This window comes from Salarias fasciatus, chromosome 13 (assembly GCF_902148845.1).
Source record: "Salarias fasciatus chromosome 13, fSalaFa1.1, whole genome shotgun sequence".
NCBI classification, from domain to species: Eukaryota; Metazoa; Chordata; class Actinopteri; order Blenniiformes; family Blenniidae; genus Salarias; species Salarias fasciatus.
In genome coordinates, this window is record NC_043757.1 from 24,987,505 (window position 1) to 25,001,855 (window position 14,351).

Sequence of the window (14,351 nt, forward strand, 5' to 3'; positions counted from 1 at the left end):
CTCCCAGGAATTTTTAAAGTTGGAAATAACCCAAAAAGAACTTAATTTATTCTTGTTTTTTATGCGTACATTTCTTCTTCCAAAGTTTTAACCAACTTTTAACCCTTAATGGAGTCTTGAAAACACATTTAAATGCTTAATGTATGGATTTAAAAATCCATTTGACAGTTTAACACTGAACAAAATGTGTTTAAATGGTAACTTTATGTCCTCGGAGAGCTTTCCCCGTCCTGCTGTCTCATCAATGTGTCTCCGGCACAAAAAGGATTTTTTTTTATCAGAAAACTGATGTGTAATTGTTTTACCTCCAAACAGTAACCTTTAAAGAAGCATTAAAAGCTGGATGCCACCTTTATTGTCAATGGAAGGGTTAATCAGAGGATTTTTTATGAAATAATGTTCAAGTGTGCAGTCTTTATCTCAGTTACCCACGTCTCTTCATGTCCTCTGTTTTTATTTGGAAAGGTTAATCCTGCCTTTTGTGCTCCATTTTTTCTTTCCCTGCTCTTAAATGCCTTTGAGAAATCACACAGTTTTGTTCCAGAAACACTGGAAGCAGCCACACATGGTGGAACCAGGCCCCCTCTGCACCGGGGAGCCTGGGTTCTGGTCTTGGCGCCTGCCGTGCCGTTCGCAGGTCCTCCTCCGGCGCTTGTTTGTTTCGCTGAGGCGTCTCTTCCAGTCCGGGTTCACCACGTTCTCCTCCTCGTTTCTCTCCTCTCGCGTCTCCCTCCGGTTTCTGCGGCTTTCTCTGAAGCGCCGCCAGCAGCCAGACTGTGATCTAGGATCTGTTTCTGCCTCCCACACAGACGGCTCGGCTTTTATATGCAAATTAATTATTAAAAACATCTCATTATCACTTTAAGCAGTTTCACGCAGATGGAGGAAGAGGAGGAGAGTGTGGCTGCAGTAACCCTGAGCGTGTGTGTGTATGTGTGTGTGTTGTATCTTTTTTTTCTTTGTTTGACTTGTTTGTTGTGGTTTAGTGGAACAGAAACAGTTTGTGTGCCTCACTGCAGTTACATTGCTGTATTCGTGGCTGTATGGGTTGAGGTCATTTCAAAATAGTATATAGAGAATTAAAAATGGAATGAATCATTCAAATTCAATTTTAATATTTATTTCTCCCACTTCCAAAACAGTCAGTTGGTTTTAAACACTTTTCAGCTGCACACTGGAGTCACACCGAAACAAGTATCAGTTTAACGATGAAAGAGTTAGGCCCGAATGACGTGTTATTCCCATACAAACGTGCACAATATGCATATCAGGAAATAAAAAAAGTGCACATTGATTAATTATTTTTTCATCATCTGCAAATTCAAAACGACAGATGATTTCAAATAGGAAACACTGTCCCTGATTCAGAGGAAGATGCTCTATAATCTGGATGTTAGAGAGAGGAAGATGCTCTATAATCTGGATGTTGGAGGAGGAAGATGCTCTATAATCTTTATGTTTGAGAGAGAAAGATGCTCTATAATCTGGATGTTAGAAGGAGGAAGATGCTCTATAATCTGGATGTTAGATAGAGGAAGATGCTCTATAATATGGATGTTAGAGGAAGATGCTCTATAATCTTTATGTTAGAGAGAGAAAGATGCTCTATAATCTGGATGTTAGAGAGAGGAAGATGCTCTATAATCTGGATGTTAGAGAGAGGAAGATGCTCTATAATCTGGATGTTAGAAGGAGGAAGATACTCTATAATCTGGATGTTAGAGAGAGGAAGATGCTCTGTAATCTGGATGTTAGAGGGAGGATGATGCTCTATAATCTGGATGTTGGAGGAGGAAGATGCTCTATAATGTGGATGTTAGAAGGAGGAAGATGCTCTATAATCTGGATGTTGGAGGAGGAAGATGCTCTATGATCTGGATGTTACAGGGAGGAAGATGCTCTCTAATCTGGATGTTGGAGGAAGATGCTCTATAATCTGGATGTTAGAGGGAGGAAGATGCTCTATAATCTGGATGTTGGAGGAAGATGCTCTCTAATCTGGATGTTAGAGGGAGGAAGATGCTCTATAATCTGGATGTTAGAGGGAGGAAGATGCTCTATAATGTGGATGTTAGAGGGGGGAAGATGCTCTATAATCTGGATGTGAGAGAGAGGAAGATGCTCTATAATCTTTATGTCAGAGAGAGGAAGATGCTCTATAATCTGGATGTTGGAGGAGGAAGATGCTCTATAATCTGGATGTTACAGGGAGGAAGATGCTCTTTAATCTGGATGTTAGAGAGAGGAAGATGCTCTATAATCTGGATGTTAGACGGAGGAAGATGCTCTATAATCTGGATGTTAGAGGAAGATGCTCTATAATCTGGATGTTAGAGAGAGGAAGATGCTCTCTAATCTGGATGTTAGATGAAGATGCTCTATAATCTGGATGTTAGAGGGAGGAAGATGCTCTATAATCTGGATGTTAGAGGGAGGAAGATGCTCTATAATCTGGATGTTAGAGGAGGACGGTGCTCTCTAATCTGGATGTTGGATTAGGAAGATGCTCTGTAATCTGGATGTTAGAGGGAGGAAGATGCTCTATAATCTGGATGTTAGAGGAGGACGGTGCTCTATAATCTGGATGTTGGATTAGGAAGATGCTCTGTAATCTGGATGTTAGAGGGAGGAAGATGCTCTATAATCTGGATGTTAGAGGAGGAAGATGCTCTACAATCTGGATGTTAGAGAGAGGAAGATGCTCTATTATCTGGATGTTAGAGAGAGGAAGATGCTCTATAATCTGGATGTTAGAGGGTGGAAGATGCTCTATAATCTGGATGTTGGAGGAGGAAGATGCTCTCTAATCTGGATGTTAGAGGGTGGAAGATGCTCTATAATCTGGATGTTGGAGGAGGAAGATGCTCTCTAATCTGGATGTTAGAGGGTGGAAGATGCTCTATAATCTGGATGTTAGAGGAGGAAGATGCTCTACAATCTGGATGTTAGAGAGAGGAAGATGCTCTATTATCTGGATGTTAGAGAGAGGAAGATGCTCTATAATCTGGATGTTAGAGGGTGGAAGATGCTCTATAATCTGGATGTTGGAGGAGGAAGATGCTCTATAATCTGGATGTTAGAGAGAGGAAGATGCTCTATAATCTGGATGTTGGAGGAGGAAGATGCTCTCTAATCTGGATGTTAGAGGGTGGAAGATGCTCTATAATCTGGATGTTGGAGGAGGAAGATGCTCTCTAATCTGGATGTTAGAGGGTGGAAGATGCTCTATAATCTGGATGTTGGAGGAGGAAGATGCTCTCTAATCTGGATGTTAGAGGGTGGAAGATGCTCTATAATCTGGATGTTAGAGGAGGAAGATGCTCTACAATCTGGATGTTAGAGAGAGGAAGATGCTCTATTATCTGGATGTTAGAGAGAGGAAGATGCTCTCTAATCTGGATGTTAGAGGGTGGAAGATGCTCTATAATATGGATGTTGGACGAGGAAGATGGACGTCACGTTTTAATGCTTTTAAAGACTTTAGTGGCCTCTTGTGTGTGTGTGTGTGTGTGTGTGTGTGTGTGTGTGTGTGTGTGTGTGTGCGCGTATCAGTGGACTAAATTGCCATTGACCACCTGTTATAAAAAGAACCCACAGATCCACTTTGAGCTGCTTTCCAGTGCGATTTACAACCACTGTGAAGAAACCGTCTGTGATATTAGTGTTCACTGCTTTTTCAGCTATCTGGAGAAGAATCAGAACAAAAATGTATCTGAGAAGCAGAAAAAAAGACCTGGCAGTAGGTTGATGTATGCACGTGAGAGGGCAATGTGTGTGTTTGTGCGGCTTGTGGAACAGCGTCGCTGTATCTCCAGTTTTCAACCGTTAAGAAAGGGAAAAGCAATTAGCCCTGAGGCTCGGATAGGAAGATAAATTCGCTCCTCGACTCAAATGTATCAGGAGTGCGGTGAGGTCCAACTTATCCACACACAAACACACACACACACACACACACATTCAGTTGCTAATTTTACTGCAGCAGCCTCCTGGTAATAGACACTGTGGAGACTTTTTCCTTTCCAGGTCCAAGGCCAACAGCAGCTTCAGGGAAAGCTGCCAAAAACATCCAGTGCAGGAGCTGAGGACTCCACTTGACTCATTTACCAGTATTTTTTTTATCTAAACGTTACTTTACACCTCCTAAAGTAGACCTTTCTCTGAATCTCCATCCGTTTTTATTGACAAATTACCAACATACTCACCTTTACAGGTACAAAGTTTTAAGCAAATTATTGTTGAAAGTGAATATTTGGAACATTCAGTGTCTGATATAATAATAGAAAAAAAGACAAGCCCCCTTATTGCAGAGTTTTTGTTGGATTTGCTTCAAATGACGCAAACGTTTTTGTAAAACTGCTGTTTTGAACTCTGACGTTTGAAAAGACGAAGCCGAACGGGAGCGACTGAGGCTGTGAGGAGAACGTATCTGCTCGCCGGTTCGTGGCTCTCCCGTCTGTCTTCGCCGTCCTCGCCGCTGTAGGTTTTCCGGCTGACCGTGAATCACCGCTCTGGGAGAGCGCAGTGGGATTCCATCGCAGCGCCTCTTTAATCCTCCCGTTATTGGCGCGAGTCTCCCGCTCGGCCCCGGCCAGCGCCCGCTCTCACACTACAAATGGCGCCGTTGAAAGGCGGCCCGGCAGACAAATTTCAGTTGAGATGTTAACCATCTCTCTCTCCGGCTATCGGCGCTCGCCGAGCCCGACCACAGCCTCTATCTCTGACTCCTAATATCTATTCAACCTCTGCTCATCCTCTCTCACCCGGCTCCTCCTCTTATCTCCCCTCTCTTTTTTCATCCCGCTGTATCCCTCCCTCCCCTCCCTCCCTCCCTCTTCCCCTCCAGCCTCCTTTATCTTCATCATCGGCCCATCTGTGCCTGCTTAGTGCTGTGTCGACATCTCTGGCAGCATCAAAGTCGGAACAGGGGGAAGTTTTTGAAACGGAGTGCAGAGAGGAAAGAAAGAGAGAAAGGAAGAAAAGCACAAACCTCTAAAAGACATTAGCAGAATAAGTAGGGAGGTAGGAAACACTCTGAACTCGCGTCTCGGCGTTCTCGCTGCGCCACCACGGGCAACAACAAGAGCAAACGGCCGTTTGATGGTGTAACAGTTGAGGGGGGGGAAGGATAGAAATGGAGACGAAAACACGTCTCTGTTCAGCCTTCAGAAAGGGAAGGCGTACTGTAGTCGGCGCCGGCGTCACCCCGAGGGCTTCAGAGAGCAGAGGAGGAGGAGGAGGAGGAGGAGGAGGAGGAGGAAGGGAAGGTTACTTTCCTTTTGTGATGCAACCTCTTCCTCTAAATGCAGTTTTCTCAGACTGATTTGAGCAGTGAGATGCCAGAGAGGTCTGGTTTGTGTCGTCGGCGGCACAGAGGAGCGGATCTCTGCCGTTCCTCGTCTTGTTTCTGCTGCGGAGGTTTGCTGTTCGACCTTCTCGCCCGTACTGATGCAGGTGCTTATAAAATGCCATTACGTCTAGTTTACAATCCACAAATGAATAAGAAAACGCCTCCACACCACGTCTGCGCCGCCGCCGCGTCACCCCCAGCAGCCTGGAAGGCTCCAGCATGAGACTGTCGCTACGTACCGGAGGTCTGCAGCCGTCCCGTCAAAACACCCGTTTTTATCACTTCCCACCAAGTAAAATTCTTCTGGAGCCACAAAACACATTTAATCAGGCGCATCCAGGATATTTCATGACTTTTCTTTTAGCTTATGTTGCCATTTTTCGCAGTTTTGATGTTTTTAGTCTTTAACCGATTCAGCCAGTCTGATTCTTTTAGCTATTTTGACTTTGGACCATTTTTTCTCTTCATGTTTGCCATTTCAGCCTTTTGACCTGTTTTTGCTCCATTCTTGTCCATTTTGAACATTTTCTTTCTGTTTTTTGTAGCAATTTTAGAAGTTTGAAGCCTTTTTTTGTAAATAATCTGAACTATTTTAGCCTGGAGTGTTCTTGAAAAAAAAAGCCAGGCATGCAAATAAAATTTTAAAAAGATGATAATAGGGTGAAAACGGTTCTGCATGTAATTTCCAGGAATCTTCAGAGAGCCACTGCGGACGGACTAAAGAGCCATCAGCAGGTCCCTGAAGTGTCCTGAAGACTGTAGACCGATACAAGGATCAATTAGATTCAGGTCAGGCGTTCACACAGGACACCTCCTGTTGGTGGTTGATCAGATCAGTGAAAGGCCCGTTCACCGCCTTCTGAATGCTTCTCCTGCTGCATCAAACTCTCTACTCGTTTCCTTTGATCTTGGCCGCGTCTCAAACCCAGAGGGTCAGTAGGAATAAGAATCCTGGGAGCTGGATCCCCGGAGAGGAAGAACGCCACATGGAGCCGTCACTCGGCCGATCAGGCCAGCGAGCCTTCATATCCTCGCCCTGTCCGGCAGCGCTCTGATCGACACGTGGTCGTTTCGTCCAGACCCAAAGAGTCCGCAGAGGACTGCAGTCGTCGCCTGTCAGTCATGGCGGACGTTTCACTGGAGTGAAGCTGGTTGGACGTGGTCCTCTTCAGTCTGCTGATAATGGACTGCGGTGAATTCGGCACAGCGCCTGTTGGTTTAAATTCAAATCTCTGATATGATCACGCTTTTTAACTGAACAACACTTGAGCTTTCAAGCAAGTCATTTGGCAGCTTCAGTCCAGCTGGTAACGGATTGGACCAAGGCGTTATATCCTTCATGATGGCTGTCTTCATCAAAATCAGTGTTGACACTGAACTGAAGACCAGGTATGAGATTTAAAGAATTCATCTTCTAGTGAAGCTAAGCCCAGGTCAACATGACGTTTCAGGCGAAACATATTGATATTTTTCTTGTTTCCATTTCAGAAAAAACACAGAAACCTTCTGAAATCGATGTAGTTTTTATGTCGGACCACTAGTGGGTGCTGTTGGTTGTTATTTCAACTAAACCACACACACATGCATGAAACAATGACTTTTGGCCGTCAAACCAGTGACAGCAACACTTTTGCTTGCTTTTGTTTGTCATTTTCCAGTGTTACAGTGTGTTACAGTGGTACAGTCTGTGGAGCCAGTCCGTTTCAGCATTTCATATTACAGCTTTTTCCCTGTTGGACATATTTTCTGCACGTCTGAGAGACAAACAACAAAAATAAGTAAATAATACAAAAAATCCCAGAAATAATAAAAGATTTTGTGTCAAAATATATATATATATATATATATATATTTTTTTTTTTACCTAAGGCTGGCCTTGTGGGTCTGGAAAGGAAGGAAATTCATGTTTTTGAGTGGAACGTCAGGAGGGAAAAGATTCAGATACAAGAAGTTTGTCAGTTCTGATCAAGGAAAACCTCTGCACTGCTGCAGAAACCGGACAGTGTTGTTTCATTCTTTCAAAGACGTCCCTCAGACTGCTGCTGATAAAGTCTGATAAAGTTGCAAACAAACCGTTTTCTCAGAGGTGGAACTCTGAGAACAGTCTCAGCTTTCAGTCGAGCGCCGCGTTAAACCCAGCAACAGGCTGGATAATGTACACAGAGAGTGACTTACTGAAGACGATGTGAGACACACACAGTGCGCTGCCATGCGCACATCCCCAGCAGCATTAGACACACGGCGATGTTTAATGTCTGCTGCTGACTGGTTTACACTTCTTATTTGATAGTGGAACGTGTGAGAAAGTCCTGTAATCTGTAAAACTGGTCGCTCGAACAGAAGCTCGAGTGTTTCTTTCCAAGTCGTCCTCAAAGTAAGCCATCTTGGCTCGGTCTGGCGCCTCTGCAGCTGCTGAAACTGGGAGTTCTGGTTTCATGTCTTTGAGTAAATACCTCATTTCTCCCATGATCCACCAGCGTGTGGATTTATTTCTTTCAGAAATATTGAATACGCTGCGGCTACATCCCCGTCGCAGCTTTAAATGTCTTAAGCGCTCTGGGAACGTACTCTTTGTCCTTGTCATTCTCATCAAAAGTGCAAAGAATTCTATATTTCGGTGTTTTAATGACCTGATTACTGGCGCCGCTTTTTTCGGAATAACGAATGAGTTCAGCTGTTGTGCGGAGACGAGCCACGAATCTTCAGGGAGGTAGCTGAAGCCGCCGTGCGTGCGGAGAGGCAGCAAACAGCCAGATGGCAAAGAATAAACACGGAGGAGATAAAGACGAGGGCAAGGTAGCGTCAGAAGCGTTTAGCCGAATCTGTTAACTGACGTGTCTGCCTGCAGGCGGGAGAGCTTCAGGAAGCCGAGCTGACGGGATCTGGCCCGCCACAGGGTTTTTCAGGGCAGATTGGAAATGGCAGTGATTATTTCAGAAATTCAGTTTTCGTTTCTCGCCTCGCTTTCATGATAGATTTAGCGCTGCGGAACGCATTAGCACGGCTTTTGAATTCCGTCAAGTGTCCTGCACACGAGAGCGCGCTTCCCGCAGATCCCGTAATGGAAGCGAACCCTTTCTCCACTTCCTCCTCCGAGGTTTTCTCTCCGTTCCCTTTTGTTCCTCCGTCCATCTGGCGCTGTCTGCGGAGAGCTACTGTACAGAGGAGGAGCGTCTGTGCTCTTTAATGAACAGGCTGCTCTCATCAGGAGCGCTTCGACGAGTAGAATACAAATTGTATGGTTTGCATGTTTCTTGAGTTTGTTTTAAAACCATGCAGATTTAGATAGGACGTGACTCTTATCACAGATGGAGGTTCCAGCGATTTGTGACCATGTACAGCTGAGGAGGTGGAGGTTCAAACTGCTGGAATCCTACAGCCGTGCAGTCATGCACTCTTCCCTTACCCGACTCAACCAGAGATTGTTGCAGATGTGTAGCAGACTTCTAGTTTTTTTTGGCTGATCTGTTCACAACCAGCAAGACCCAAAATGATCCCCGGCCTTTCTGGACAATATTCATGCTGGAGGGTGGAGAGGAGATCCAGCTAAACAGGATGTGAAATCTAGTCACCTTCAGACTAGAATATAACCAATGAAGCCATTTAGCTCAGTTTTCCAAGCACCATTGATAAGTTGGAGATGTGTGTGAGGTTCCCATTCACTAATTATCTTGAATCTATCGACCTGCGGATGTCCGGTGGCTGCGTTCAGTAACAAACCAAACCTTTTGACTCTGAGGTCCAACTGGTCCATGATCCGACCAGCTTGTGGTGTCGCTAACGGGCGAGCTGGCCCTCACTGTTCCAGCCCCATAGCTAAAACGTAATCAAACAAAACGTGTTAGGATTTTATAGATTTGAGCATCATAAAACTGTTGTTTCCCAACAGAGTATTTTGTTATTTCCAGTCGTTGAATTCAACGACGACAACTACCAGGCTCTCTGACGAGCTGTTTGAGAAGCGGCTTCCCCACTGCGACAACCTGACGCTTATGAAGGAGTTTGGTAACTGGTGGCTGAAAAACCCAACAGCAACCCTTCGTTTCCCTTCTCCGGAGTTGGAGGGTCATGGGAAGACGCTGTTGCTGTGCGATTGCTGTTTCCTGCTCTGCAAAGCTCCCTAATAAACAGAGAGAGAGAAAAAAAAAACAGCCAGCATGTGAAAACAATCGGTTCTTGTTGCAGAGTTCAATTTGAGCCCTGCTCTCGCAGGTCAATGGCAGGTTAATGGAGGTCGCCGCCGCTCTCTCTACCCGTGTGTGTGTGTGTGTGTTGGTGGGGGTGTGAGCCCCATTGAGATGCCGTTCACTGAGCGCAGCTGCCGGGCGGAATACAACCTCGGCGCTCAGCGTCTGCCGGAGCGGAGAGCTCGCTGCTGTAGCGGAGAAAATCCTCCCTCATTCCCGCTAATTAACTCACTTCTCCCTCTCTCTCTCTCTCTCTCTCTCTCTCTCTCTCTCTCTCTCTCTCTCTCTCTCTCTCTCTCTCTCTCTCTCTCTCTCTCTCTCTCCCCCCGTCTGTCTCTCCTCACGTCGAACTCTGTGTCTTCCAGCAGAAGTCGTCTGAATCCGCCGCTGCCGCCGCCGCCGCCTCCACCTCGCCGTCCTCCCAGGCCGACAGGAGCAAACAGGAGGTGCCGCTCTCTTCCTCACTCTGGCGTTTGACCTTCTATCTGTTGAATAGAAGGTCTTCGTTATGTGTGTTGTGGCTGATTTTCTTTCCTCTTAGACTCTCAAGAACAGATGTTTCATTAGGAGTTATAAGTTAATATAAAATGGACTCCTGCAAAATGAAAACCGGTCCGGAGCAGAGTGTGGCGTCGAGCCGTCCGGCTGCAGGAGACGATGCCGTTCTGAATAATTGATGAATACGGACTCGCAGCAGAACCGTCTGTGTTACTGACCACTTCCATGCGGTTTGGCTGATCTGATTACAGCTGGATCCCAGTGGGTCTGAAGTGCATCTCAATCCATCTTTTAATGTGTTGAAGCGCTAGTTCACTGAGATTGACTTATATAAAGTTTTTTTCTTCTAGACTTTTTTCATTCTCAATGGCAGAAGTTTCAAACTTGAAACCTCGACTTTAGTCAGACTAACCAGAATCCTTTGCTGTGTCTTTGTTCCCTTGGCCAAGCAGGCAGGAACTGATTAGATAAACAAAGTCGGACGCGAAGCCGGCATGATACGAGGAGGTGGATCCCGGCTGTAATTTGCTGTGTTATATTAGTGATGATCAGACGGGAGTATAATGGCCTGCTAATGCTGCCGACGCAAATTGGGCAAAGCTAGCCTCATTAGCTCCTCGTTAATAGAGCCAGAGACTTGGCGAGCGCCAGAGTCTCAGAGATAATACACTCCAGCGTTCCGATGGATATCTCAATAAAACTGCACGCAGAACACAGCAGAGCGTCTGTAAATCCACAACCAGGAGTGTCGGTCTATTAACAGGAGGGGACAGATACGGCAGCAGGCCTCGCTGCTCGCTATCTCCAGTCGCCAAGCCTTTGGAGATACCATCAGTAATGAGCAGAGGAGCGAAATGAAGCGTTTTCACCCTGCGACGAGGCTTCACATTTGACCCCAGCTCTGTCCAGCAGCTTCATGGCAGGCTCTGAACATGTCGTGATGCTAGCCCGCGATCTGTGACCTTTCTGGATTTCCCACCAAATACAAAACCTGCTAATTATTATGACATAAAGAAACAGCGAGACAGACAAAAGTCAGGTTGCGTTCATTGAGTTTGTGGCCATTTTTAGAGATTTTTATTTCTTTTTAATGGTTTTTTCCTCTTTAGTCAGCCTTTTTGTTTTCTTGTTTCCATGTTTTTCATTTCCTGGAAAAAAACAATTTATTTTATCATAGGCTGTGAGCTGTCCAGACTTCGATTTGTGACCTGTGGGGGGCAGTAATGTGCCATCGCTACATCGCGTCTGCAGAAGAAGAGTCTATCAGGGCAGCCATGATGCCGTCAAAGCCTGAAGATATTATCGTTAAAGACGCTCCCGCCACTTTCAAATCATTTCAGCAAACCCGTCGGTTCAGACTGCAGAGCCACAGGTTGAACCCCGCTGTGTGCAGAACAAGCTGCCGGCTCAACGTCATGGAGTAACAGCAGATTGTTCCTTCTGATCTGCGTGACTGTAAATATTGATGGCCCGGTGCCGCCGCTCATCGCGTCCTCCAGACGAACGAGCGGCGCTGCGTGAATCTCGATTAACCGATGAGCGGCGGGCAGAATAATCGAACTGAGAGCCGAGCCGCAGACACACACAGACAGTTATTGTTACCTTAATGGCTGGTTTGCAGTCTTCAGCCGCTGAAGCAGCCCTCCTCTCTTTTGGCATCCTGGCAGCCGTTAGCCGGAGTCTCATTTACATCCAGCGGAGCCAGACAGAGGCATTAACCTGAAAACACTACATCAAACTCTGCGCACGCTAATAATGTCTGCACATTAAATCTGCATTGTGAGTGCATTAAAATCACATTAAGAAAGAGGATCTAATTGTTTTCTACCTGCCATGAGGTGCGGAGAGTCTTTACCGGGGGTATTGGAGCTGCCGGCTGCGCGGCGTCATAATGGTGATTTAATGAAGGAAGCCTGCTTCTGTCTCTGCTCCTAAGCAGAATTCTGTGTTAATTACAGGAGAGAAACGTGGCGGCGGAGTGCGTCAGCGTCACGTCTCAGCATCGACTTGCTCTGTGGCGTCGGCAGCGTGGAGAACAGAGACATAATTAATGATTTATATATGTTATGTTCAGATTGAGCCTGTTTTGTATGAATATGCATCATGATCCTGAATAGTTCCTCCGGTTTTAAATGAGTTTTTTTTTTTTTTTTTTTTTAATTCTGATTCTGCGGATTAGAAGTAACTGGGAGGCTCTCCACCACACCAGGGGGTCCAACATAAGGCCCCGGGGCCAAAACCGGCCTGCGAGAGGCTCTAATCCGGGCCACTAAACCAACAAACATTTAAAAAGAAACATAGATTTTCTTGAACAGACTCCTTCAGAGTAACGAACAGAACACTGAGGGAGAGCTGGTTTTTATTATATTTCACTTTATTTGACATCAGGAGGCTTCATTGAAATCGGCTTCATGTTGAGTCATTTTCTCTAGTGAATATTTGGTTTTACATAAATCTTGACATTTTCATCAGGTTTATCTGCACCACAACAGAAACAAAAAAAAAAACTTTAAAGTTTAGATTTAAAAGCTATTGTGACGGTATTTTAGCGGTCCAGCTGTTTGTGGCTCCTTTGACACTCCTGCTTTACACACTTCTGCTAATACACTGTGAGCAGACAAACAGGTTTCTACCAGATGATACCGAATGCTGTGGTTTCATTGCAAACACAACCAGGAAACACAGGAAACATACATTGTTTGTAATGTCTGTGCCGATGCGGTGCAACTTTCTGAAAATAAAGCATCACATAGTTCACCACATGAAGCTGGAACAACAGAAATAAAACGGGAAACTCAAACTGGCTCCAGCGTCCAAGCAGGAACCAGTTCCAGCCGTTCATTTCAGAGACGTGAGCTAGAGGAACAGCAGCCCTTCACTGGAGACGTGTGGCTGTTTGAATCGACGGCTTCAGACGCCTCTCTTAAAGAAGACATCAGAGGCGTCGTTTCCTTCTGATCGGCTCGGCTTTACCTCGGGCTTTCATGTCGCTTTGTCCCGCCAGGCTTGTCATACATGAAGAGCGCCGATGCACTCGAAGGGAAAGTCACTTCTCCGTGTTCCTGTCCCGTTCCATTACAGTCAGCCGCCACGCCGGGGAGGCGTGCAAAGATCTGAACCGAAGATGTGGAAATTCCGCTCATGTGCAAATTGGTAGTTCTAAGTACAGAAAAATGAATTTGGTTGAAAGTATCCAGATGAGCGAGAAAGAGACTGTCAGATATACCAAACTCTAACCCTACTCCAGGATGAGTACGAACCTTTAGATACTTGCTCACTGCTTACAGGAATCCTTTTTTTTCTTTTTCCTGCAGAAGGAGCGTGAAAAGAAGAAGGAGGAGAAGAAGAAAGAGAAGGACACGGACAGAGTGGAAAGACACAGCACAAAGGTACGAACACGACAGGCCTTGAGAAGCCAGTGACTGACGCTTAAACCTTCAGTCGCTGGAGAGAGCTGAGAATGGCGGCGATCCGGAGGTAAAACTGGGCGATGTGAAGGTTTTCCTTCAGGAATTGGAACTGTCTGCTTTTGTGTTTGTCATCAGAAGTTCATTGTTAGAATCTGACAGCGCTGCGTCAGGAGAAGACGCTGCCAGAAGCTGTGAGTTTGGCGTGTGAATATATGTATTCGGATGTATGGTTTTACTTGTGCTCGATGGCCCTCTGTCACGTTTATTCCTTCTGTCAGGCGTACGGAGCGACGCGTCCTCCGGTATCAGCCCCTGTTAATCTTAGCATTCATCGTTGACCTTGAAAAGTGGTTTGTGAGCGAGCCTCTGGCTCGGGGAAGAGACGGGCGACGCCGCCGCCGCCGCCGGCGCTTCGTGTGCGTTGCTGCTCAGACATGGTGAAAGGCTGGAGGACGGCGGCGAGAGGCGCCGCGTTGCTTCCCGCCCGTGTGTGACGAACACGCAGTGTGTCACGGCGGAGAGGCAGCGTCCTCCCAGTCCTCCGGGGAGTCGGCGCCGAGTGTGACGAGTCCCAGTTCACTGTGGTTTCAGCGCCGCCGCGATGGCCGTGGAAACGTTTATGTTCCACTCCGCTGCGTCCCGAGTCTTCCACGGGAAGGAGGTGGACTTGACCTGTCTGGATGTGGATCAAAATAATAACGGTGGGAAGGGGGGGTGAAACAAATACAAGTTACATCTATGAAGTTGCTAAAACCAAAAATATCAGAATCGTGACTGAACTGGAACTTGTTTTTTAACATTCCCAAACTTAAAGCGAGCCTAACCCACGCACACGGCGGTGACTAGACAGGTGAATATCGGCTGATGATATCGGACCAGTTTTACTGATCAGACTGATACTGATATGTT

At 46.0% G+C, this 14,351-nt stretch overlaps 1 protein-coding gene across 1 annotated transcript in view; it reads left to right on the plus strand.

The window, feature by feature from the left end:
• The window catches only part of LOC115399520 (stromal membrane-associated protein 1-like), a 90,397-nt gene that overhangs the window by 20,446 nt on the left and 55,600 nt on the right, over positions 1–14,351 (plus strand). The window contains exons 5-6 of the mRNA XM_030106941.1: positions 9,906–9,980; positions 13,347–13,421. Of these exons, the coding sequence (XP_029962801.1) occupies positions 9,906–9,980; positions 13,347–13,421 (150 nt within the window). The remainder of the gene's footprint in view (positions 1–9,905; positions 9,981–13,346; positions 13,422–14,351) is intronic.